The sequence below is a fragment of the Dermacentor andersoni genome, chromosome 9 (genome assembly GCF_023375885.2).
Source record: "Dermacentor andersoni chromosome 9, qqDerAnde1_hic_scaffold, whole genome shotgun sequence".
NCBI classification, from domain to species: Eukaryota; Metazoa; Arthropoda; class Arachnida; order Ixodida; family Ixodidae; genus Dermacentor; species Dermacentor andersoni.
In genome coordinates this window covers 81,609,731-81,637,411 of record NC_092822.1, presented here as the reverse complement: position 1 = coordinate 81,637,411, position 27,681 = coordinate 81,609,731, and the positions used below count along the sequence as shown (strand labels likewise).

At 45.8% G+C, this 27,681-nt stretch overlaps 1 protein-coding gene across 1 annotated transcript in view; it reads left to right on the top strand.

Annotated features, from left to right (window-relative positions):
- The window catches only part of LOC129384117 (uncharacterized), a 46,319-nt gene that overhangs the window by 12,814 nt on the left and 5,824 nt on the right, over positions 1–27,681 (top strand). The window contains exons 4-8 of the mRNA XM_055069258.1: positions 1,012–1,170; positions 7,939–8,091; positions 15,768–16,044; positions 23,840–24,000; positions 26,174–26,520. Of these exons, the coding sequence (XP_054925233.1) occupies positions 1,012–1,170; positions 7,939–8,091; positions 15,768–16,044; positions 23,840–24,000; positions 26,174–26,520 (1,097 nt within the window). The remainder of the gene's footprint in view (positions 1–1,011; positions 1,171–7,938; positions 8,092–15,767; positions 16,045–23,839; positions 24,001–26,173; positions 26,521–27,681) is intronic.

Below are 27,681 nucleotides of genomic sequence, written 5' to 3'. Positions count from 1 at the left end.
TATTTGAATCTGTAGTGACTGCTTTTGCCCACAGCATATTATGCTATGCAATGAAGGCTTCCACGTGGCTGTGGCCAAATTTCAGGTGCCAATCTTTTCAGCAATGTATACTTGGGAACCACTCTTTTCCTAATGGACCATTCCGAAAGAAATGCGAATACCTGCGATTTTTAAGTGGAGTTTTACAGCTGCTAGCTCGTAAACTATGTGTGGTGATTCATAGCGACAGTGTCTCTAGGCCCGAATCTTTAATCTCCTTCATGCGTTTCATTTTAGGTTGCCCTTGTTATTCTTTCCGCTGACTTTTCATTTGTACATCGTTTTCTTTGACTTGTTCTTCAATATGGTCGTTACAAGAGTTCATTACGTTGAAATTCGATTTTTACAATTTCGTGTGTCCTGCGATGACCCTTCCTTTTATATGCTGCGACTCTTTAGCCTAGGCTGCCGGACCTGGTCACGCCTGTAACTCACGTTGTACAGAGCCGCCGTCCTACATGTTTCTTTTTTTCTAGGGCAGCATCACCTCTCAATACACATCAGCTAATATTTTTCTTAGTTTAGGACTCAATGTATAGCGAAACCCGCATTTTGGCACCACACTCACGTTCTCATTATACTCCAACTAGTCTTTTGAGTGCGATCTTGCAGCGCAATTTGCAATCACTGCAGCCAAAGCTGTAATCTGCTAGATGTGTATTGAGAACCGTACAAAGCGATTACATCGGTACACGTTCCTTACTGTGACATCGATCTATATCAGAGCACAACCTCCTATTACAAACCAGTCGCCCAGTCCGCGCCCTCATTAAAGCTTGCCCACACCCGCGAAAAATTGTATGACTTGTTCTGCTTTACTAGGACGCTTTTATATGACTGCACCTAGCCTTCGTCATACTTAACCTGTCCAGAACAAGCTTTCGGCATAGTTATAAGGTCTGTGCTTGCGGTTATGACACAGCGAGCTCAATAAGACAACAACTGTACGCTAGCTTGCATATATCCTCGCAGGCACAGAATCATATTGCATGGGCTTCCCCGGTTTCTATCATGTGGAGACTTGTGTCCTTGAAGCTCAGCCGCGTACTTTTCAACCAAGCAGTCTCCTCCGCACTGGCCGGGTTCATGAAGACTACTGCACTGGTCAGTCTGTCGTTGACTGACATAACGGTTAGTATTTTGCTGGCTTTCCAAGCTACCTTATTCTATCTCAACTGTGCTTGATGTGTTGTGCTCTTTGCATGGTTATGGGGATCTACGAGGACATTTTGTAACAAAGTGCTGTCCTCACGAGTAACTGCTGGCTTGCGCGTTTGTTTCTTTGCACAGATCGGTTGACATGACTAGCAAGCCTTCCATGGCATTATAGAGCGAACGTATGCAGTAATTGTTAGCACGGGAAAGCTTATACAGGGCGGTGGCACGCAGAGACGAGAAGTCCTTCTGACAACAATTCAAAAAGAACAAAACACTTGAAGCTAGCCCTACGCCCCAAATCAAACTCCACTCGTCTGCAGTTATGGGACACTAATGATTAGACAAGATAAAAACAAAACACAGCCGTTAGAACCAATTAATATTATGGTTCACGCATGTTTTATCACCTTATCTTTGAAAAATCTATTGCGTACGCATAATCCTCGGTGCGGAAATCGGCAACTCCTTGCATGCTTCTATTGGATGAATAATGAACCGGGTTTCAGCTAACCTGAGCCACACTTTACAAGATGACGGGAATGTTTCTGGTAGTTACCGTGCTTTACAGGATTCTTTTGCAAAGCTGATTACTTAGCAACCTACTTGCATCACTATGTAAAACGCTTTTCTACGAATACTAGACTGCTAATGAACCATGACGTCATCTTTCACGTCGTCCTTTTCTTCCGGGCTCGGAAACGTTCTACGTTGTCTTTAAGAAGACTGTCTGCATGACGAATGGCCCGTTACCTTTGCGGATAACGTCAGTAAATGGCCTATCTTTGGAACTAGAACGCTACGCGTTTAATAGCGGCATTTTCGTCGTGCCTTTTTTCCTTTCGTCCTTCTAGGGGTCAAAGATGCACTGTACGAAATGAGTGGCAACTTGCGCAGCACTTCGGCTAGGCTTCAGCTATTCTTCGGCTAGGTTACAAACCACGGCGATCTTTTTAGAACACCCCTCAGCGATCGCTTCAGATGGCGTCTGGGACATCGGCATTCCAGGATAACACTGTGCCAATCAGTGTTAGACACACGATTCTACGCGTGCTATTTGCTGCAGTTCGAGCAATTGTTACAGGTCTATCTCAGGCGAACAAGCTTCCAGAGGTAATGGCCCTGTTGCCTATGAAGCCATTAATGAGCCAGCGGTCCACATCTGTGCAACCGCATGACAATCCTGAATTGTCGTTACGAAAATGTCGCAATATCTCGGTGCAACGCTAATAGCTTTCGACCCGAATCCGATTTTCGCAAGTTTCCGTCTTGCTAATTACATAATATACAAATCCTCTCGTCTAGATGGAAACGGTAGAACAATGCTCAGCATTCCAGAAGATTTGGCCTCTCCAGTTTTGGCCTCAAGATTTTCCGGAATATGTAGCCTGCAAAGTATGTTTCGGAACCCTATGTGTAAGTCTTGAGCAACCTGCAAGCATTCAGACATGTTGCGATTGATAATTTGGTAAATATTTCTAGCACAACAGGATCAGACGTTATCGTATGTGGGGACCTTAACGTACACAACGTAATATGTGAAGTAATCACGGTGATGCCCCTGCGAATATCGTTTAATGCGCCGCAGAAAGATGCAGTCTGTCAGTATTGAATGATTGATGTCACATTTATGCGGGGATATCGCTACGCCAGATGCATAGACGCACCTCCGTGCTCTAATGATCTTGTCCACCCACGTCGGTAACAACAGATTAGGAAACGCGTGGAAGCGATCCCATCCCAATTCTTATATCACATACGTGTGTAAAGTTTTGCGAAGCGAAAATACTCGGCTATGACAACCTGGCAGCTCTTTCGTTGACACCTGTCTAGTCGAGTGGATTGTGATGCTGACCTAGAAAACTCGCATCAGTGATACAAGAAACAATGAAAACGTGAACGAAACTAGCACCCATTCCTGACGAATACACATCCGCTGATAAAGAATATGAACATTTGAGAGCAGTAAAAAGAGCTTATGGCCGGAGGGGAAATATAGAAATTCGCAGCAAATCCACTCGGTCGTGCAGATACTTCCAAAATTAAGGGAAAACAGGATGGCGTGAACTTCGCCGTACGTAGTCTCCCCTGACACCAGTTCCACGATTGATAACTCCTCGTGCAATAAGCAGCCCTGCTTTTTAAGCACAACCATTTCGTACTCGCAATATCGAAGGATGTTTCAGAATTACTGATTGCTGAGAATCCTGCGAAGATATACCTAGAAAAAGTTTATTTATTAGTAGTGCGGAGTTGCAATATTCCGTTGAAATGGCAAATGAATGATCTTGCGTGTTGCGTGCTTGTACAATTAGTTACGCAAAAAAGAGGTGAAGCGTGCAGACGGGACACAAGAGTATAGAACTGGACAACACGAACGCCGACTATCAACAGAAGGGAGCACTGAGGCGAAAAAGAAGACACAAAACTCATCTGCGCAAGCTCTGCAATGGTATCACCACATCTCAGTCGGGTACATATGCCGTTTTACGTGAGAGATAACTGTTGAGACACTTATTCTCTTCGTTATGTAAAGTAATCGAAGGCTGACTCCCGCACGCACTTCCACCATTATAGATATGCCATGCCTCTACCATAAGACGCGTATCTTTATTCTTATGCCTGTACAATATCGCGTATTCATCTAATCTAACTCTGGCGTGCAATTACAATCTTGGTAACGTAGGGAAAGATTGGACGGCGATCCACCGGTTAACGACCTTTTGTGTTCCATTAGCCTCCGATTGATACACCGTCCTGTGTGCCCTACGTGGAACTGGCCACAGCTAACGGGAATATTATAAACCACACCCATACGACAGTCAGTAAAACTGTTGTTCTTATTGTGCTTCACTGGACATGTGTGTTATTTTTTTGCCTTTTACTTGCTTCTTTCTCCTCTGTACTGCCGCGCATGTCTTACCTAGCTTATTGGGAGCAGGGAGAGCAATATTACCGTCATATCTACTTACAGCTTTTTAAAGCTTGTGACACTGAATGAATGCAGGGAATAGCCACTACTCTTTCTTTTTTTTCGCTATTACTGATTTCTGTAATCACGTCCGTGCCCCTCGAAACCGACTTCCTTAGGCATTCAGCCACAGTGGCCACTGCAAATGTACACTTGCACTACTAATTCTCTATCATGGCGCTGCAATGTCCGCAAGTGTCTTAGGACAGACTGCTGCAGGTATATTTCATTACATGCGGTATGTTGCGCAACATAAGACCTAATGGTCGATTGGCCTTTCTGGAATTCCCCAATTACTCTTGGAAAAAAGAGCGCGTCCCCGACTCTTGGAAAACAGCACGTGTGAAACCTATATTGAAGCATGGAAAAACATGGAAGCATGGAAATGACTAACACTAGGCTGCAGTAGTGGTGGGAGCTAACAGAAGCGCTTCCCGATCACGTGAGAGGATTTCTACGGCGCCAATGCACCACGGACGCGATTTTGGATATCTTTACGTACGTTGAACACGAACGAGCTAGGGGAAATGTCGCAACAGCTTTTTTTTTTTTTTTTTTTCAAACTTTAAGTGAACCTTCGACACAGTCGGCCATGCTTATATACTGTGGGGCCTACTAGAAATGCGAGTCTCTGCAAGGGCGCTACAGTGGATATCCTACTTCTTGAATGGCAAGTCAGTATTTATTCAAACAAGCGAAGGAAAAAGTTCCCCTCGTGTTTCAACGATTCCCACAAGGCAGCGTCTTAGGTCCGTTGCGGTTTAATTGTGTGATGGCGGAGGAAGGCATCCATATTGTCGACAAATTATTACACCAAAGAGGAATTGAACTGTCTGATAGTAAAGCGGTTGTCATTCACCAGAGGATATCTAACGAATTTTCAGCACTACCTTCAGGGACCACCTTTAGGCATAGTGAAACAACACAAATTTTGGGGGGTTATAAAAGACGGGCAACTTTATTGGAATTCGTGAATTAAAACCTTCGAAGAACAAATAGACTTGTTAGTAAATGTTCCTCACAGCGTAGCAGGTATGGTATGGGGACGGTCGGTTTCATCCTTACTGAAAGCACATAATGTACCTATAAAGCAAACGATAATGTATTCTTGTGCTGTTCTGCATGGAATATCCTAGTCGTAAGAATTGACTCCACCGTTTCTTATCCAAGACCCTTAGAGTAAGCTTAGGCGTTCCTCGAACAACTTCAAGTTTCTTAGTAATTGCAGTGGCATGTCATCCTCACTTTCCTATTACGAGGGTGGTTGAAAGCTGTCGATGCGCGTTTCGCGTTTCAGTACTGCACAATAGGAGCCCACTAACAAGTGGGCTTATTGGGACAGCGCCAGCATCACTTCACTTATTCAGCTGCAGAAAATTCCGCTACCGCATCACGAATTTCGGTTCTCGGATGTCTCCTAACCTCCACGGCGACTCGTCGCTTCATAAATGGAACTTTCCGTTGAAGAAATTATTTGCAAGCGAGATGTTCATGCTAACGGCACAACTAGCGTTATACAAAATGAACTTCAGCTATCCTGCCTATATTTAAGCACATATAGATAGTTCTTGCCAAAGAAATTATTCTACAGCTGCATTTATCATTCCAGAATAGCACCAAATACAGATGTTTCAACTATCTCGCACAACGTCAACAGCAGAGCGTTATCCAATTTTGTTTTTACCAGGCTACATAAATTCATTCCAAGAAAAGGGGAAACAATGCGCCATCCTTTGTGACTCGCAGGCAACTTTGTCGTAACTTCATCGCACCGTCACCAATTCGCAAAACATGGCGTTAGATAACGATACATCATGATCAGCCAGGTTACGCCCACTGCAGAGCAAAGGCCTCTCCCGTACTTTTCCAACTACCCCAGTCATGTGCTAATTGTGGCCATGTTGTCCCTGCAAACTTCTTAATCTCATCCGCCCACCTACCTTTCTGCCTTAATGACCATCGCTTATTTTCCCTCATTACATGTCCTGCCCATGCCCATTTCTTTTCTTGATTTCCACTAAGGTGTCATTAACTCGCGTTTGTTCCCTCGCCCAATCTGCTCTTTTCTTATCCCTTAACGTTACACCCATCGTTCTCCTTTCCATAGCTCGTTGCGTCGTCCTCAATTTAAGCAGAACTCTTTTCGTATGCCTCCAGGCTTCTGCACCGTACGTGACTACTAGTAAGACACAGCTGTTATACACTTTCCTCTTGAGCCATAATGGCAACCTGCTGTTCATGATCTGAGAATGCCTGCCCAACGCGCCCCAGCCCATTCTTATTCTTCAGATTATTTCAGTCTCATGATCCGGCTCCGCGGACACTACCTGCCCTAAGTAGATGTATTCCCTCACCACTTCCAGTGTTTTGCTACCTATCGTAAACGGCTATTCTTTACCGAGACTGTTAAACATTACTTCAGTTTTCTGCAGAATAACTTTTACACCCACCCTTCTGCTTTGCCTCTCCAGGTCAGTGAGCATGCATTGCAATTGGTCTGCTGAGTTACTAAGCAATGCGATATCATCAGTGAATCGCAAGTTACTAAGGTATTCTCCATTAACTTCTATCCCCAATTCTTCTCAATCCAGGTCTCTGAATACCTCCTGTAAACACGCTGTGAATAGCACTGGAGAGATCGTATCTCCCTGCCTGACGCCTTTTTTTATTAGGATTTTGTTGCTTTCTGTATGGAGGACTAAATAAAGCAACAAAATCCCAATAAAGAAAGGCGTCACGTAACGACATACTTAAGGAACTCGCAAGTGCAGATAATCGCAAAGTAACGGTCCAATAGACACCTGTCCACTGCAATCTCTGGGAATGTCGGAGCTGATAAGGCAACTGGAGAAGCGCATGTTAATAACGCCACACAAGTTCTCCCTCTAATACAAGGCGAATTGCGCCGCTTAAGACAGATATCGGCCCATGATTACAAAGTGACATGGTTTGATGAAAAATATCAGATTTATTATTACTTCAATTTAAAATCCCGTCCATTAAACGCAACCAGAGCCTTTGCAACATTGATTCAGTTTGCAGCTCGGTAACGCGTACACAATACACTTTCTACATAAAATTTCAAGCTGATAGTGCGGAATGCACTTGCGACCACGCTTATGACGTACAGCATCTTCTGCTGGAGTGTCCACGACACGCACGGACAACGCTTAGCACTCGATTTAGTGGCATTAGATCGCAGGTCCATCAGCGTCGGGAAGATCTTCGGTCCTTGGCCAACGTACTCATGCAAAGACGAACGTTACTGGCCCTTCGATGATTTCTAGAAGCGAGCAATGTTATCGGGAAGTATTGAATATAGTCATTAAATGTCATATCCCAGTCTTTTCTTCTTTGACCCGACTTTGGCCAATCAAATGCCTTGGTTTTTGTAATTTCATAATTGCGTGACTTCTTATGTGCCCCTATGTTAGTCATGCTAAGTGACCGGACCTTGTGCTCACTTTAGTGAACATATGTGATTGGACTTTGTGTTTCTGTCTTACTGAGTTCACTTTCTGTTATGGTTTGGACTTGGTTATCGTGTGGCATTAGTGTACTTTTGTTACCAAAATTTGGGTTGCCATTTCACTATTGTTCGGATTTATTCTTTCTTTTAAGTCCCTATCTGAACGGGAGTACCCAGCTTCACTTAAAGGCGACATCTCCTAAATACCATGCAATAAAAAGGCTACCTGGAGCAACTATTGCCCACACATGGTCTTGCTATGGATAGCATGGAGCCATTATGTGTACTCTGTATTCATTCGCAGGCCGAGGCGGCAGAAGTCTCCCACTTCCTCATACACTTCGCTCACAACACGTCGATCAAGAAACTCTGCCTGCCTGCGGCCTTCTTAAGTGCTCAAAGCGGCGAACTCCTCGCGGATGCCGTTCGCAACCACGAAGCCCTCGAAGAACTTGAGGTAAGGCATGTCCACAGAGATCAGGGCTGTGTTCCAACGTGTTGGAGCAAGTTCAACATTTACTGTGACGTCGCATGTCACACGATTCGAAACATCTGACTTGCCGGACTTGCATAACGCGCGTAGTTTTGTAACGCTCCTGCCGGCACCCTCCTGCTGACTTCTATTTAAATATGCATCGCCAAGTCCTAACGATAGCTGGAAGTGAAATGTGTCTCGTATAACTGGTCTTCCTACTGATGTAGGATCTCGCGCTTCGCGAGCAAGCGCAGCCGTGCCTCCGCGATGTACAACGCTGGTGTCGCCAAAAGCTCGCCTTCAGCCTCGCGTAAAACACCAGATGCTGCATCTGCACGTTGCGAGGACCGACACAGTCTCGATTCGCTACCGAGACTCGTCATACGTTACGTGGGCGGCTGACGACATGTATCCACTGGTGATATGCCCGCGGAGTTTTGGTACACCGCAATCGGGGCCGCAGTTCTGTTTGAACTAGCTCAACTCAGCTTCAATCAAAGAGGCGCATCTAGTGACTGGCACGGTAGCTGCGGGTTCTCCGCCTACGTTCACGGCGTGCTAGTTATCCTTCAGAGCCCACATGCCAATGGATGGGTACGCGTAGAAGGAAACGCCGTGCCTGCATCTGAAATTCCGCAGGGGATGAAGTGTTCCCCAACCAACTTCGTGGAAGGCTAGGCACAACCGGATAGAAAGGGCGTTTTCCCTGAGTCGTAACATATGCATAGTTACGGTGCTGTAATTTATCGACAAAAATACACCCTTCTCCATAAACCTGCTTTTAGCAGGCAGCATTCCCTCATAATGCTTGGCACCCTAACGCCATCGATAGGCGTTTGGTACGAATCTTACTAGTTGACAGCGTTCAATTTTATACATTGCTTTCAGTTGCACCCCATTGCCTCAGAAGGCTGGGTCGTCTGTTCGCTACGTGGTAACCTTTCATTGCAGATATTAAAACGGGACGTTTCTTTTATTTAGTGTTTGTTATTTAATTGCGAGCCACTCTTCTACTTGCCCTGTATTACGTATCGCCGAGTAGCTTTGAGCACTCGAGCCACGGGTACCACTTTACCTACAATACCACGAGAACACGCCGCGTCGCGACGCCGCATGCTTTTCCAGCGATTAGTGCGGAGTCCAGTGACGTGATGTTTAGCTCACTTCCCTGCAGCCTCCAGAGTAATGTGTTTATTTATTTATTCAAAATACTCGGACTCCAAATAGGAGTATTGTGTGAGGGGGGGGGGGGGGGGGGTGTACGGAAAATGAAGGATACAAAAAGCAGCTCATGCATCATTATACAATGACTAACAGCTTCACAGGACGCATAGAACTAATGAGAAGTATAAAGTTACAAATATAAGGCAAGAAAAATATTGCACAGTATCTGCAATCAATGAAAGAACATTGAAATGGTGGCTAAAAGGGTGCCTAACGAAGTACAAGGCAGTGAATAAAACGGTTAAGAAAACCGGAGCAGTACTTGATCTTTGAAGGCTGTAGAGTCGGCTTATGGCACGTGGAAGCGCTGATGAATTAAAAGCCGTGGTTCGGCCAAATATGCGCCTAAACCTGTGGCTATTACAAAGACGATGGCATGTACGATGTGGTTCCGTAAGGGGAAGGGTAGTAGGATGCTGACTATGCATTATTTTGTGGAAGAGACAGAGCAAAGCTACCTTCCTTCGCAGCTCTAGTATAGGGAGTGATGGCGAGAACTTCAGGTTAGTAACGCTAGTCTGTTGGTCATATCTCCTGGTTATAAAACGTACCGCGCGGTTCTGAATTCGTTCAAGTGATTGTATTAGATAGGCCCGATGCGGTGACCATATGGGCAAGGCGAATTCAAGTTGAGGACGAACAAAGTCTGATAGGCTAGTTTTCGAGTGGTTAAAGGGGCATCTCGAAGATTACGCTTCAGATAGCCAAGAGTACGCGATGCTTCGGCGGTCATTTTATTAATGCGAGTCTTCCAGCAAAGATTGACAGTGAGATATACGCCAAGATACTTGCATGAAGTCGCATGCGCACAAGGGTTAGAATTTAGTGACTATGGGAAGTCTGAAGGCGTCTTTTTGCGGGTAAAAGTCAGTGCTGCATTTGTCAGGATTCAGCGTCATTTGCCACGATGTGCATCAGTTAGTGATTTGATCTGTCTTTCTGAAGTTCGAGGTGTTCAGAGGGTGAGCTAATTTTCCGATACATCATGCAGTGGACTGCGAAAAGGTTGAAGTAATGCTACATGGCAGGTCACTCATGTAGAATGAAAACAGTAATTGACCGAAGACGCTGCCCTGGGGAACACCGGAGGAAACATCAGTTAAATCGGATTCATATCCGTCGACGACGGTGAACTGCTTACGAAATGACAGGAAATTACGCAACCATGAGATCGCTCAAGAATGTAAGTGCAACGACGATAGTGCAACGACGCCTTGGAGGAGTCTGGAAACCTTCATCCATGTTAGAAAAAGTTCGCTGGTGAATTCTATTAACTGCGTGCCACGCGAATATCCCTTCCTATATCCATGCTGGTTTGGGGAAAAATAAGTTATTGCGTTCATGGTAATGCGCGACGCCTGATGCGACGACGTGCTCAAGAAGTTTGCATGCGATGCAGGTTAGAGATATCGGACGATAGTTACTAACACAATTTCTATCACCAGCTTTGAAAATCGGAATAACTTTAGCGATATTCCAATCATGTATTTGCCCGATAGACAATGATTGCTCGAATATGTTACAGAGGATAACGCTGGAATGATTTACGGTGTTAAGGATTTTAGCATTTATGCCGTCAATACCACAGCAAGTTGATAACTGAAAATTATTAATTAAAGATGCAGTACCAGTAGCAGTTACGTTTATAGGTTCCATGTACTGATAGTGGACATCGGTTAGCTGTGGGATACTGGAATGGTCTTCTTGAGTAAAGACAGATCTAAAGACAGTGTTAAAAACAAATGGGCACCTTTGTTTACTTATGGGCACCCCGATGTCGTCTTGAAATAATATATGAGCATCCTTGTTTTTCGGTGGTATGGTCTTCCAGAATTTAAACGGGTTATTTTTGGTAAGAGATTGAAGATCACATGAATAGAACGTGTGTTTAGCTTTGCGTACAGCTTGACAGTATTTTTAATCAGCTGCTTTGTGGGTAAGCCGTGATTGTTGGGTTCTTAATTGTATTGCTTTCTTAAATAAACGTTTCTTTTTGTTCTTTAGTGTGCGCAAGGACCTGTGAAACGAAGGCTTTCATATATTAACCAAGAAGGAAATTCGCAGTATGTTAGAGTGAACAAGCCCACGTAATTTTTCTTTAAATTTAAAGACAAGTTTTCGTTGACCGGCCTGCCAGAAAAAGTAGGAATATATGTGCGGCAAAACTTTTCTAAACCGAGGTTGATGGCATCGTAGTCGTTTTTTATAACCTAAGATTTGTTTCGGCCATGTGGTACGCTGATAAATAGACGTAGTAATTGTGAATTCGAGAAGCAGTTGGTCACCAAATCCTTCACTAAAAGACACTGCGCTGATAAACTAGGGAGCAGTCTTAAGGATCAAATCCAAGATGTTATCACCGCGGGTAGGTTGATTTATTATCTGGACAAATGATAAATCTAGACTAAACTCTATGAATTCATTAGAGTCGGTAGAACGCGATGTTCGGTTTTCCAGTTGATGTTAGGATAGTTGAAGTCACCCAAAAGGTAAATATGAGCTGTTTGGAATTTCCGTTTAATTGCACTAAGGTTATCGGTCGAGTCTGAAATGAACGATCTCGCATGATCTGGTACTTTGTAACATACCCCAAGTAGGCACTTGTGCGCTTGTGAAGGAATACAAACCCACAAGATTTCCAGTGGGGAGGGAACATTAACATGAGAAGGTTCGATCTGTTTTCTTATGGCGACTAGGACGCCACCACCCCTTATATTGGTCCGATCATTCCGATGAATAATGTAATCATTAGTGTCAAGTAAAACTCCGTGATCAGCAACATCTGAGTTAAGCCACGTGTTGCCCTCTATACCACTTTTATCGCTGAACGTGGTTAGCACTTGCAAGCACAATTCGTATCATGTACACAAGCCTAAACTTACCCGCCATGCCACCTGTAAATATTAGTATTAGGTCCACTTGGACATTTCATATTTATTTTTATTCTTTTTCTCCCACTCTCCTCTGGAATCTTTTAATCCCATTCCTCATCCCTATCCAGAGTAGCATACCAGCGGTCATTTACGCGCCGGCAAAATTATGTTTTTCTAATAAAGAGCCCCTCTCGAGAGCCGTGGAACCGTGCAATTACATCCGCATTACTGCGGACGCTCCGCTCTACCACTCCGCCGTGCCATTCGATCCGTGCGATTTCCATCATGCCGGAGGCGGCGCCGCGTTTTCGCTGGCGCAAAGCGCCTCTTCCGTTTATTGTTTACTACCTAAATTGTACGGGGACTGCTGCCCCACGTTCTACTCCACTGCAGCTGCAAGTATACCGGTTATGCCCAGTCCAAGAATGCATACGTTCCTCAATATTTGACAAGGTGGCAGCGTAAATGGACAGAGACAAGTCGTTATTTGTTCATTGATTTCTACAATCGCTAAGCGTTCCGGCTTCATACCCAGACATCATGAGAAATGATGCTAGTTTCTTTTTCTATCCTTTCTTTGCCTCTATTGGCATCAATTCAAGAGGAATATATATATATATATATATATATATACTTTCCTTTTAAATACTGAAGGCAGTGACTCTCCGAACGCACCTCATTGCTGATAATTGCAGCTTCATTTTTGTCATTTACTTGGTACCTGTATCACCAATAAGGCATTGCAGCAGCGGATTTCATTCGCAATACAAAAGTTTATACCAAAGTATACCATTAAAGCGTGGTAAAAACCATCAACGTATGTAATTTGTACAACATCGGGGTGTTTCCCCTGTCAACAGGGTCAAATCACAAACTAACCGGATGTAGTCGGAGCACAATTTTTCGGCACCCCGAACAAGATGGCGACATTGGGGGGCTCCCATCTGACACCCATAAATCTCCCGAACGAGGTGAAACCCCTGTAAGTTGGCAGCGCTTTGCAACGTACTCCACGGTTGCTAATCGCCTCGGCAAGATAGCGAGTGACCTCTCGCGTGAGATCAGAAACGCGAGAAGAGCCCCGTCGAGACCAAATGGCACTCACGTGCCAGTATGCTTCCCACAGAACACATAGGAACTACTGTCCACTGACATAGCACCATTGACGAGGAGAATGGAAACATTTAACCACACGGACAGCGTTCGGTCTTATTTACGCAGCGTGTTTTGCCCTTCTCGTATTCCAAATTGTATGCGTGCCATCTCAAAGTAGAGCACATTTAGCTCCAATTCCTACTGCACCGTTGTGCTTCCTGATTTCCCCTAGTAATTGAAGAATCTCAAAGTGCAGAACATTGCCCATTTACAGGAATTTCACGCTCTTCGCGGCCGCTATGATAAATTTAATATCCTAAAGCTACATTGAGCATTACAGATTGCCATAATCAATTTGAGCGCCGCTCGATAAGGCTTCAATTCGCGATATATTGAAATAAACAATTTGAGACCGAAATCGCCGCACCGATTGGGAATGAGCCAGTGCAATCTTCGCCGTGGAAGGGGCAGTACGGGAACGCTACCATGGTGCGCGGCATCAGAGCAAGCTTCGCAAGACGACGCGCGCGCGAGCACTGGCACGAGCGCGGACACGTGGTTACGCCTATGGGACGCCGCCGCTTACCGCAGAAAGGGCTACCTTTTATAGGAGCTGCACTGTAAAATAAATCCGAAGATTAAAGACATGGGAAGGTACACTTTTGAAACTAACACAAGTTCTTCTAGCGGACCTCTGTTAAACAATGCGACATGTCCTACAGTTTATGTACTCATCATGTGATAAAGCTGGATTCGCTGGTAATTTGTGGTTCCTCATAACGTGAAATCATTGGTGCAGAAGAATTTCGCATGACTTAGCGGGGACAGACAACTTTTCGGTGAATAAGGAAATCATCCGTTCTATCGCGAAATTGGTTAGGTTCTGTACGGGCAGTTTGTGGTCTCTATTGAACTTCTCTTCCTAATGCAGCCTAGTGTGTGCGATCCTCTAACGTTTTGCTGCGCTTTTTCACAAACTACAAGTTAGCGACTCCTTTCTGCTAGTATTTCCGGAATCACCGATGTCCCACAAGCGCTGTCATACGAAACCGGAAAAACTACTACACAGTAAGTTGTTCAGCTCTGTCCCTCGCCAGAAACTGGCTGACGTGCAGCGAAATTCCGAAACTAGTACCTAGCTCTGTAGGCGCTTGTACTGGATAGGTGTACGAGCTCTGCTTCAACCCATGTGTGGATCTTTACCATTTCTGGAAGAAATGCATTATTACGTATTAGCTGCTAGAGAAGCCCATGTTCAGCTCTCGCACTCTTGCTTGTCCACTTGGGTGGCAGTGATGGTTGGGCACAGTGGCATACCGCCGATTCATCTTCTCGGAACCCGCCATTGTTGCGTCATGCCTATGGTGTCGCGCTACTACACCCGAGGGTGCGGCACCCTATCCAGGCTCCGGCGGCCACATATCGATGGGGATGAAATGCGAAAGCGCTCGGGTTACGCCCATTATCTGCACGTTAAAGAACCCCGGGTGGTCAGAATTATTTGGCAGTGCCTCGCTACTGCGTGCCTCATAATGAAATTGCGGTTTCGCCACGCGAAACCCCAGAATTTATATTTCATTGATTTTTAACCTACTCGTACTCCCTCCTTTCAATATTTTTTTTTCTCCAAAACTGACCTCGCAGGTACATGAGCAGAAGGTAGTTATGGCAGTTTGCCTTTACACTGCACTGTAACCTAGAAGTGCAAGCTTCAGCGGTATTGACAAAGAACCACGAGCTGCAGTTTAAGGCGCTTCGGTTTCAAATTGTACTTGATGATAATCTAAAATGTTTCTATTTCAACTTGATATGGGCGTGCCCCATACCTGCCAATATCCACAAATTTCCACAAGAAATATTTGGCTTGCTGAAGCCTCCACCTGCTTGTGTTTTATTTAGCTGCTTGTTCAAATGGCATTCCATAAAGCGCAGCAAAATATGCCTCGCGAAGCACACCCGTGAAGAGGGCCAAGAATAAGCACATAATGGAAGCTTCGCAGCATTGTAGCCCTGCTGACCGCGAGAGCTCGTGAGACCTCGCGTCGAGCCGACCGCGAGAGCTTGCCGCAGGGCGCGTGTTTTGATGGCTACAGAAGTGCTGCTATGCGGCGTTTTCTTTCCAGTGAGATTTTCTCGGTGGTCGATGTCTTGAGCAAATACTCAATGGCATCTCTTGTACCATGTGAACCTACCTTTCATACACCAAACGTCGTCGTTCACCGTATCTCTAATTTGGACATCCGCATCGGAAAACTGAACTGCGTTCTTCAAAGACCCTTCTCTGCCGTAAACTTCTTTTCACATTGAACAGTTCAGCGCCAAATTCGGTAATAAATCCTTTTTTCATAGCGGTCTCTTGTGCGATCACATGTCTTTGAACTTCACCCTGTCGATGTGTGTGTGCGCACGCCGGCTTCTTCGGGTTTCCCAAACCATGACTCCTGAAGTTTTCTTCGCTCTCCGCAGGTTCGCGGGTCGGGACTGACTTCCCCGTCGGCCCTGCTGAGAGGAGCAGTGCAGAGTAAAAGTCTGAGGTGCCTGAATGTCTACTTCTGCCAGGCCAGCGTGGCAGACATCAATGAGCTGGCCATTGCCCTAACTCGACGACCGCTTTCTCCGTCAAGTTTCGAGGGCACGTCGTCAGAACCAGTAAAACCGACTAGCCGCCTGCAAAGGCTGGGATTCTTCCACTTCGCCGAGTGCGACGCTGATTTGGAACGTGCCTACGCCTCCCTCATCGGAGGCGAGTACTGCACCTAACTCGCGCACTTAGCAGATAACCAAGACCCCTAAACATCGCAAGGAAAAGGGTCGTCGTTCCAAGAAATTTGCAGTGCACACTAGACGAAGACAAACCACGACGGGGCGAACGGCCGTCGCAGTTTGCCCTCGTCTAGTTTCCCCTCTGTAGTTTTTATTTAATTACGACCAAGCAACTTGTTCACCATCAACATTCTGCGAGAAAACATTCGCGAACGATTAAGATACTGCCCAATTCTCAATTTTAACAGTTCTAGAAGCCTTCTCACTTCGTGTTAGTGTGTGGCTTGGGCAGCGTGTCGTGCAATTATGCGTTCTGCTACAAACGTCGCGCACTGTCGCGCGGCTTTTTGGGACCCACCGCGTGGGTGCGATTCGCAGTAGCAGCAGCCACTGCAGACAGGCCTCCACTAATACAGTGCTTGGTTTCCTTACCGACGACGCACGATACTCTGGCGCCATCTCGTGTCCATTGGCGCTGCAGAACCCGTCTCGCGCCGTACTACAGCTCTCGCGCTTCTGCCGTACCCTTCGTTTCCTCTTTCCTCCTCTGGCTCTCTTCGGTATCACAGTCTTCGATTACCCGCTCCGCCTTCGCTCTTCGATCCTTCGCTCTGTGGTGAGGGTCGCCCACACTCGCAGTCAGAACGGACTCCTAAAGGGGAGTCCGACGCAGGGTGAGAGCACGCTACGTCACGCTGGAGAGCGCAACGTTCGACTCGCTGGGGCAGTCAACGTAACCGGACGCGGTGCCCGACGTCGCGATGGCTTTTGGTGGCATTGGCACCGCCTGCTGCGGCCCACAATGCCCAACGCAAAAAAAAAAAAAGGCACCCTCGCCGACGGCGTCAGGCAGCCATTTAAAGTGCAGCTGCTTTCGCGCAATTTAGTTGTTGGGTGCCTACGTCGACATCATTCTGTATACAAAAACACTTCATAGATGACGGCTTTCATGCCTGAAAGTTCCGAATTTTTATTAAAATATTTCAGGAGAGGATTCCATCGCATCGGATTAAACTTGTTCAAAGCTAAGACAGTTGCGCTTCATCAGGTACGTACGAAGAATCGGAAGAATAAACATCTCTCTCTAGTGCAGTGACCAGGTCATTAGCTTCAAAAATATCGACTGGTCGACAATTCCACTCGCCAATACATCGCAGCAAATCTTTCCTTATGACTGTTCAATCTTGCGAAAGTGGTATTTATTGACTATCGCTTCGACAAGTTCTTTGTTCACTGAGGGATTGAAGGTATTCATGGACAACTCGCACTCGTTTCACCTCGTCAAACATCCCAAATACATGCAAGCCTAATAACTTCGAAGTTCCATTCCCTGTACGTTATTTGCTTCCATTAAATTGTATGATTCTTCTGCATGCTAGTTATAGATGAACCAACCTTGCTTTCAAATAATGCGTTCGAGTGAACGTATTAAAGCTTACTCCATTCCCGTTAGTTATAGGCAGCTCTTGCTGGTTCTGTTTCTAGGTTTCTTTTTAGGTACCACAACTTACAAAGGGCACACACATTCGTATATGTAGACCATATGGTTTTCGTAGTATTTAAGCCGAGGTAGTTATCCTTCAGGAAGCGTAGCGAGAGAAAGTTGACCTGAAAAAGCCCTTATAGCTAAAGAAATTCGATTTCATACTTTCTGCCGATCCCAGCATAGTGAAGGATGTTGACGTCTTAGAATGAACTGCAGAGATCATAATTTAAGTAGGCCTACGATTTACCTCATTATTAAGAGACAGAGTTAAGTTAGTTAAAGCGACAGGCAAACCTAGGCGCAGTAAGGGTAAAAGCAGGCAAATTCAGGCTGGTGATTGGAAACGCATATTCAGCCTTGGAACAGAGATCACTTAGAGGTCATGAACAAAAGCGTAATAACTACACTTGCTTTAGAAGCAGCAGTTAGGGTGGGAGGTAAGGCACCAAGGCAACAGATGGGTAAGCTCCTCTAAGTAACGAAGGATCCAATAAAAAAAAAACGACCAAGAATGGAAGTGTCCTACTCGCGAGATCAGATAGAATTCGCGGAACTGCAAAACTAATAAACAAGGGGAAAATAAGGTATCTTCGAAGATATCGCGTGAAGAAGCAGTGAAAATGGACACAGCATGGAAATTGTACAAATAACTTAGCATAGGACAAGCCAATTCTATACCGACCTATACAGTACCCAGAGAAGCCACGCAACCTGCATTCGAAGTAGTAATGAACAGGTTCCAAAGGCTCCTTCTGTAACTAGCGATGAAGTTGGAAAGGCCTACAAAGACATGAAGCGGGGGGAAACCGGCAGGAGATGTTCGATAACAGTGGATTTAGTCAAAGAGGGAGAAGTCATTATACTTGAAAAGCTTTCGGTCCTCTATACAACATGTCTCATGACTCCGAGAGTCCTAGCGAACTGGAGTAATGTCAAAATTACACTATTCAACGAAAAGAGAGACGTTTAAGAATTCAAAAATTATATGCCCTTTACCTTACTTCAAGTATTGTATTAAGTGTTCGCCACGATAATCTTTAGCAGTATAAGGCCAACGGTGGACTTTAGTCAGTCAAGAGAACAGGCTTTCCTCGGGAAAATACTCCAAAATGGGTCACATCCACACCAATCTGCAGCGTAGTTATCCTCTCTATATAGTTTCCATAGGTTACGAAAGCGCATTTGATTCGAAGAAACCAGCAGTCATAGAGGCATTACGTCATAGCGCATTACGTACAGCAGGCTTACGTCAAACTTCGAAATTATCTACAGAAGTCCCCCAGCAAATCTTTTTTTTTTTCTTCACAAGAAAAAGATACGCATAGAGCGGTCAGGAAAAGAGGCAATCTCTCCAATGCTATTCCCTGCATGCTTAGAAGTATGCAAGCTAATAAACTGGGGAGGCTTAGAAGTGCGGATCAGCAGCGAATATCTAAGCAACATTCGTTTGGCAGATGACAATGGCGTGACTCGCCCACAGCAACACTGGGGAAGACTTGCAACAAATGGCAAGGGAACAAGTGTTCACGATCGCCAATCAGCCACTAGATCCTGTGAAGGATAGACGTTTACCTAGATCAACTACTTGCGGGGGACTCTGATCATGAGAAGGAAATTTGCAGAATAAAGATGGGTTGGTGTGCGTATGGCAGATATCCCCAGATCCTGACTGGAAGCTTGCCATAATAATTGAAAATAAAATTGTCCAATTGGTGCGTTCTATCGGTGCTAACATATGGGGCAGAAACTTGGACGTTCCCAAAGAAGCTCGAGAACAAGTTAAGGACGGCGCAAAGAGTGATGCAACGGAAAATACTGGGCGTAATGTTGCGAGACCGGATGAAAGTGGTGTGGGCCAGAGCAAACGAGGATAGCCTGTATTCTAATTGACGTTAAGAAAAAGAAATGGAGCTGGGCAGGCCATGTAATGCGTAGGATAGAGAACCCGTGAACCAACTGAGTTGCAGAATGGGTGCCGAGAGAAGCGCAGACGAGGGCGGTAGCAAACTGGACAGGTGTAATTGGCGTTCGCGGGCTTTCGTCTTACACTAGAGATAAAATAGGCTGCTGCTGACAATGCGGTATTGGCATTTAGCTACTTCTGAACTGTCTTTACCTTGTAGCCGATAGGAATAACTAGGAGCTCTTACAGCGCAGATGTATATGGCTAGTTTCTGGATAGAATTGCGTGAGTCTATTGAAACGCTTTCGAAATGCACTAGAATGGCCATCGGAGCCGGCATAATTTTTGATGTAAAGCACAAGAAGCATTACTAAAACGCCAGTATGGGTGATTGTGAGATGGTCATCCAATTCAACAGGGACGGCTAGCTTGCGCTCATCGAATTTCGAAACACCTTTTAAAAGATAAAATGTCGCGCCTTATACAAGGGGTAGCTTTTTGGAGTTTCTGTTAACGGTTCGTTGCCTTGTTTGGGCGCAACTGCATTTCGCAGTGTAATGTCTCCTCTTAGCTAGGTGTCCATCCGAAGGTTAATTTTCCTGGAAGGCGCTATTTTCAGTACCGAACTTTGCAACATCGTAAAGAGCGTGTTCATCCGCTTTATACAATACAGGCAAGAATGTCCTAATGCATATATTTGTGGTAAGGTCGTCCACCCGGCTGTATTTTGACTGTTATTGAGAATTTCTTTCCAACATAAGCTGCTGTTGCTGGACGAAGGCATTTAAGGGCTCATATGCCGGGATCAATTTCTACCACTTCACAAATAAATGTTTGACGAGTAACAATGAACTCCAGCAATTGATTCCTCCTTGTCATCGGTTACTATTTCATCGATTATCATTCACGATATGCAGAACAAATTCATGTGAGCGAGTTGAGCCTGCAGCCAACATAAACTTTCGGGTATTCCTGCATTCCTCCGTACAGACAGACATGTTGTCGTGGCTTTCACTGTGCAGGCGTTCAGGAACCACACGAAAAAAGCCAGCCTGCACACGCAGACTTGTGTTATAGGTCATAACAAATTGCTTCTACAGCGAAGTTAATTCCTAGAAAGCGTCGCAGACGTAAAAACAAATCACAAGTGCGGAGTGTTCTAGCAATTGGCGTTATGCGAAGCGTTTCGTGGGCGGCTGCCTGTTCTACATATATTCGCGTCCCGCAAGGCGTTATCAGGTAGACTAGGGAGGTCATGTATTAGCGGCGAGAATTTGAAGTGGTGCCCTCTCGCGAGTGACGTCATGGCCAGGACGCCTCTCGCTCAGCTGCCGCGAGCGCTCGTTCCCTTCCTGTATGCTTGGGGTAGGAGTGGCTCGAGCCGTACTTATCGAAGGATACGGCGCCTTCTTTCTGCTGCCGTGCCTGAACCACCGCCGCTTCTAAAGCGCGTGAGTTGAGAAAATTTGCGGCTTGGATATCGTAAGCTATGTAGAGTTGAATGGTCCACTGGTTTAGCAATGCATATATGCGCAGTGTCTATCCATGAATTTCGCATGAAAATGCTTGTAAATTCAACAGCCGAACTTGTGTATGATGCTTGACTGAACACTTAACATTCTCTTAGTACTTAGATATGACGCATTGCATCTTACGTGAAGGAAAATCTTCGTATTTGTTAACATGCTAGCTGTGTTAGAAAGACACTGCCCAGCGAAGGTGTCATGATGATTCTTATTACTCTGGTGAGTTCTAGTCACGTATGGTCACGTTTTAATGCGTAAAAGATGGAGCTGGGCGGGCATTTCTTATGGGAAATTTGCTGCTACTTCCCTGCTATCTGAAAATGGCCCCTATAAAGCGAATTGCTCATGGCTGCTAACATGACGGCGCGTCATAGAGTATTCGCATAGTTAATTCACAAATACCATATTAGCCATTACCTGAAAAAAAAACTTTTCATGGTTGAGATCCATATAGTCAAGCTATTGCAAGCGATGAAATGTTTCATCGTGGCCCTCAGACTCCTCATGCAACGGAAGCTACCGACTGTCGTTATGTCGAGGCACGCATTGTTCGGGAAGCCCATCGGTTCCCTACAACTTCAAATTGAAACCATGAGGCAGTTTTCTACACTGGTAATTGTAATGCCTAAAGCATACTCATGATACAGCGCAGCTTATGCTGCCTACAAAAGCAAAATTAAAGCACCTTTTGCATCACAATGTCTCGATCCGGCGTTTACTTAAACAAGCGGATAACTCTTTAGTTCATCAGTACGTAAAAGTGAACCTGGCAAACCTCCATACGGAAGAGGCCACAAGCCTTGCCTATTTCACTAGATTCTTTACCCTCCTCCGGGGAATAATACTTTCAGTATGTCCCATACTACTAATCAATGACTCTTCAGCTTTCTAGCTGCAGCCACACGCTCAGAAGGGTGTGTTTCACTAATATTTTGACCGAGCAGCCTGTGTAAGTTTCGTCGTGTATATTCGTCAAGCAACAAACGCCACTAACTTGCTCAAATGAGTTGAACGTGCACCATGGAAAAGGGAATATACCCATTTGTAAATTCCGTTTCGTATTCTGGAAACAGCTGTACGCTTCAATTCACTTGAACTTACCGCCACCTAATATGAACACGTGAAGAACCAGCAATTTTTTAAAAGCAGTTACAGAAGCAAGCGGTGCTGGTAGGCTTTAATGTTGTAGAAGTCGTACATAGCCAGCGTTTGTGACATACCTGTTGCAACGCGACAGGCATGGTATCAAAATTGGTTTCTTTTATGCTATGTTTTTGCGGTTGTCGATCCACACATGAAAAACCCGCAATGGGCTAGCCTGCACTCCTTCGGCTGGCACTGTAGCGTTGCCTTCGAGAACTGCATTGTCGTTTAACAAATATGCTCTCTGAATAAATTTTAGCGACGAAGACGTCGCAAAGATGCCTTTGATACGACCGCCATAAGTATACAAGCAGAGGGAACGAGAGCGAACAAACACAGAAGGCACCCAGACACCACCCGAAGTGCAGCAGACGACAGGCGCGAATCCGTGCCCTTAGGTCATGCGAGCGGCTCTCGCAGCGCCCCTTTAGTTTGGTCTCGGGGCTAATACCCAACGGTTGTGTATTACCACGTGACGGATAATCACGTGACGGCAACGGCATGACTTCTATTCCTGCCGTACGACACTGGTCATGCCTATTGTCCAGTTCCACGACCTGCTATGCAGTGGTACGTCGACAATGGAGCAATGAAAGTTCGTTCGACCCTGACCGACAATTCAGGCGACCTGCGAGGAAAGCACTCGAACATGTGGGCCGAACGCGGTGCAGTCCCAGCGTCCCAAAGCTGTTGCGAGGGAAAAACATGGCAGAAACGAAGTCGACATGCGCGCGCCAACCACCCGAACAGAGACCTTAGTCCGAGAGATGGCCGCCACCATTGCCTTTATTCGGAGCATGAATCTGCTGTGCGGGAAGAGAGGTGCGATTCCACCATCAGCCATGCACTTTCTTCATTCCTTCATGTTATTTTGAGCCCCTTCGACCTTTCGCGCATTCCTGCGCGCCGACATTTCCAGCGCAGATCGCAAGAGTATTCTAGGGCTCTGCCCAACAGCACTACTAGCGCAGCTGCCTCGGCGTTACGCGGCGAGTACGCAGCGCAGTAAAACGCAACGTGGTTAACTGTCGCGCTCGAACTTCAAAGTCCTTCTCAATTTATTTTCCGGCGCTCCTCCACTCTCGCTGTAATTTAGCAAAAGAAACTTCCCATTTCATGAGCCGGCTCGGTCAACATTGTCATTGCACAAGTAGGAATTTCCTTCGCGCAGGCCTCCTGGTGTCCACTTCGCAAGCCTTCCCTGCGCAGTGGTCAGTGAAAACCCCACTGAAAGGCTAAGGTTTTACGTACTTCAGACATCAGAATTCACATGTCGGTAATGTTTTTAACAGGACTGCTATTGTCGCAGGCGAAAGCACGTGCTTTTTTTTTTTACAAAATATGAGCAAACCTTATGCGGACTGATTATAAACGGCCACCCTCCTGCGAAAAGCAAAACGTTCACCTAGAACAAATCACCGGTGAGTGCTAAATCATTTTCTTATTCCAAGGGTGGCAGTTGAGGCGAGTTGGTGTTCCGTGAAGTTATCGTGAATTAACGCATCTCAAAGAGGAGAAACATGTTCAAACGGGCGACAGTGTCATGACCTCCAGGTGTCTTTTTTTTTTTTTTTTTTGTCGTTCTGCTCCTCTTGCTAGCTTCACACATTAGAGAATACCCGACTTTATTACACTATTACTTTTTCTGTGGTTCAAACGGGGGTCACTCTTAATACCGGCTGCATTAATATCGTTTCGTGTCAATGCTTCGGTGCAGGTGTGCTACTCAATCTCACGTTGTTCAATTGCCATCTGACCAACACATTCGGCATGGCTGCGGCCCTGAAACTCGAAAAAGATGGCCGCCTGCTGAAGCTCAACGTGGTAAAGAACCTTATCAAGCTTGACGGGATCCTGAGAATGGTCGGGGCCATGGAGGTCAGTCACCGTTCTGGTTTCGTGTTGTACGCGGATCTGCGAACTAACGGAAGAATTTGGTTTTCGTTTATTAGTTACCAGGTAGCCCAAGCGAGTGCCTTTACAAGGTAGGCTGTTACGCACTGTAAATTTAGGATGCATGTATCGGGCACTGCTATTTCGAAATAGTTTCTTTAGCTTTTTCAGTCAACTACCATATTTCGTCTCAAATATAGCACTGAAGCACGGAATACTTATGCCTAATATAATGCAAAATTGGCGTTGAGTTGTACTTGGGTGTCAATTTTCTGTTCTTCCGGCTTGATTGCTGCTTGTTTACACTGTCTTCTCGCAGCAGTACTCGACGTCTTCTACTGAATTTGCCAATACATTTCGCGTTCCGGTACCCTTATATCGTAGCTTCTCTGTTCTCGTCCAAAAATTATTGCACAATTTTCGATGTGCACATAATGTTGCTTTGTTCAATCTTTTTTTCTTACGTGAAGCCCCGTCTACAGTTCTTCGTTTTTTTGTTTGAAGGTGTAAGCACTGGCAAAGCATCGTTGCCTGCTACTTCCTGCCCTCTTACAGTTTTTCTAAACACGTGCACTTGTGTTAAATATCACCTATTTCTTTATTCTTACCGCTGCGAAATTCGTCCGTTGTTAGCCACCACGGCTGTGCACTTTAAGCAATTTCTCGCTGAAGAAATCTAACTACTCTATACTCCAGTTATCGCTAGCATGATTCGGCTACACTAATGCACATAAGATGGGTTTTATCACAGCGCGACCGTCTTACCGTTATAGCAGCCGATTACGCAAAGCTTCTCGGGGTGGCCCCCCTACTTTACCCTGACTGCGCAAAAGGACGTTGCCCGGGCTGCCTGATTAGAACCTAATTAACTCGTGCTACTTGCTCTCCATCACAAAAGGCAAGCAATTGCAACCATTGTTAATTAAACGATTAATATGGACTCACGCTCGTAACTAAGTACAAGCCCCGTTGCGTCGTTAAACCGTGGGGTTTCGATTTGACACGCCTAGAACATGAGTGGCATTCCGGGGAGAAGTCTATTTCTACCCAATAGATGTCCTCACTCCGCTGGGGTGCTATGTGGCACCATCTGTTAGGCGAAAATCGACACTTTCCGCATCGACGCCGTCGCTGTGGGTCTGGAAGCGTCACAATCCGTTCTTATGCCGAGAAAGTAGTGCTTATGAAGTGTGATCAGCGTCGCGAGACTAAGTTACGGCTGATTTTTTTTTTTCGCTTACTTCGTGGAGTAGCGACGGACAGCAAGGGCCCCGAGTGAGTCAGTATCGCAGTGGGCAGCCTGTGCACTCCACTTGCGCAGTCGCAGCCACCGACCGTAGCCTTCCAGCGAACTCTGCGCATGCGCATTGGTGGCGTCCCATACCCGTGACGAGAACGCTAAGCTAAAGCTATGTTACCGCATGCTACCGCTAATTGCTGGAAAAATTGCTTCATACGGTGGTCCATCCAACGACAAATTCGTCCCATTTTTTTCGTATACTCGCACGCCCTTCCCCTCCGATTCCAAGTTAGTTCAGTAGTTCAGCCTTAAGATTTTTTTCTTTACTGCAGGTCAACATAGTGACGCCCTCGAGAGCATGGTAAATTGAAGTGTACGGATGTTTAAAACAAGCCTTGCGCAATCCTGAATGCACTAGGCAAGTTTTCCCAAGCCGTTTTCATCCCCTAGCTTCAAGAGTTCAGGGTGGTTAGACACTCATCGTTTGAGGGCTCTCCCAATGTATCGCTCGACTACCAAGCCTTAGCGGTGTTACTGTTACTGTAGCACCTTCAACACTGAGGCGTGTAGGTGTTGAAATAGGTGCACTGGTTTCACTGGCTATGCATGCAGGTCCTGCGATAGGCTGTCATCCGTCGGTGAACTTGGATGAGTCGGCACTTCGTACTAAACTAGCAAAACCGCGACGCAAGCTGTGGAGAGGCAAAGGAACTTTCTTTCTCTCAATGTCGCTTTCGTACGCGCTATTGCAAGTTTACTGCACGTGTTTACTACGAAAATTTGCAAGCTCCCTACAGGCACGTGAGTTTCAAAGCCGCGCATTACGAGCGTTTACTGCTTCGAAGAGACTTTGGTGTTCTCTTATGCGCTGCTCTTTGCTTTGCGTACCACATTCACGATGTCTAAATGTTCCTGCAGGTTAACCATTCCCTGGAAACGCTCATGGTCACCATACGAAGGATGCAGCCCCCGCATAAACTCGTCCACCTCTTCGCCCTCATCACGGCTCTTGGCGTCTCCGCTCGCCTCCAGTTCCACTGGGAAGAACCCCGCGGGCGCTATTTGGCGCACGGTGTCCCATTGTGTCACCTCTGCACCTGCGAGTTCGCTCTGGATATGCGGAGCCGCATCGACGTCAGGGCCCTCATGCATACTCTATCAAACAGTCGCAACATCCGGATTGCCAGCATACAGTTCACTTTTACCGTACCAGAAATTCTGGTTGCACCTATCGTCGACGCAGTCCGCTCGGCCAGGTACCTCAGGTATCCATCCACCCTTCCCCTTCACTGCAATTCCGCTTTGCAACACATTGTTGAAACTGAGCGCTGCACCGCGTGAAATGTAGAACAAAGCAATTGCGTTTCTTCAGGACAACGGCTCCACGGCGCCAAGCACACCGGTGAAACGTGCCCGGTTAATTTTTTTCCTGTAATCGCTCCACAGCTTCAACACGTAATTTACCGGAATAATGCAACAGTTCAATGCTATTTCTTCACCTACGTCGTCTGATGTTCGAGTAGCGCTTCACTCGCACTACCACCGAAATCGACTGGTCGTGAACGGTAGGGTAGAGAAGCAATAGGAACGAGCTCGCATGAACATTCCAGTCTACCAACGCTGACGTCCATTGGGTCTATTGCGCCCGTGAAAAATTATTTCTTTACCTATTCATCATGTATGCAATTTTACATATCCAGAAATATGAAAAAGTACGTGTTGGTCACGTTCTTCACCACTGTCATCTTCGTTGCTAGTTTGTCAAAATTTCTATTTAGAGCTTAGACTTGCAAAGTTCCTGCACCATAGAAAAATTTTCACACACGCGCCCTTTCTCTACACAATATCGGACATCCATCCCTTGCAACCAGAAAAGTATGTGCCCATAGCTCCGAAATATTTGGTGTACAAACATTTCTTGCCGGTGTCTGTAACCTAACCAATTCGTTTCCGTTTTTCTAATAAGCCACGCGCATATCCTGAAGCGCACTCTTTGATTCAGCTGTCGAATGAAGCGCCTTATCTTCTACAGCCTAAAAAACTTCAGTGTAAGTTTGTTTCCACGCCTGCGCTCTGTTGGTCTTTATGGTGTACTTTCATTTCTTTTACGTTTGGTCCCCCATTTCCCGCATCCCCCAGTAGATGGAAGCAAACAGTATGATGTGTCAAGGTGGAAAGCTGTGCGAGTTTGTGAGGATTAATTGGTAGCATCGCATTAGTTCCACACAAGACGTGGACAAAAGGTAGGTAAAGACTACACGGCGCTGACCCTCAACCGACATTTCATTGAAGATACGCCTAACATATGTGTAGGTGCCAGTTCAAAAACATGAAATGCGTGAGACAGATATCAAGGCATAAAGGCAACTGTGATGACCTGACACATAATAAAGTGACAAAGGTAATGCTGTTCCATGTGATGAAGA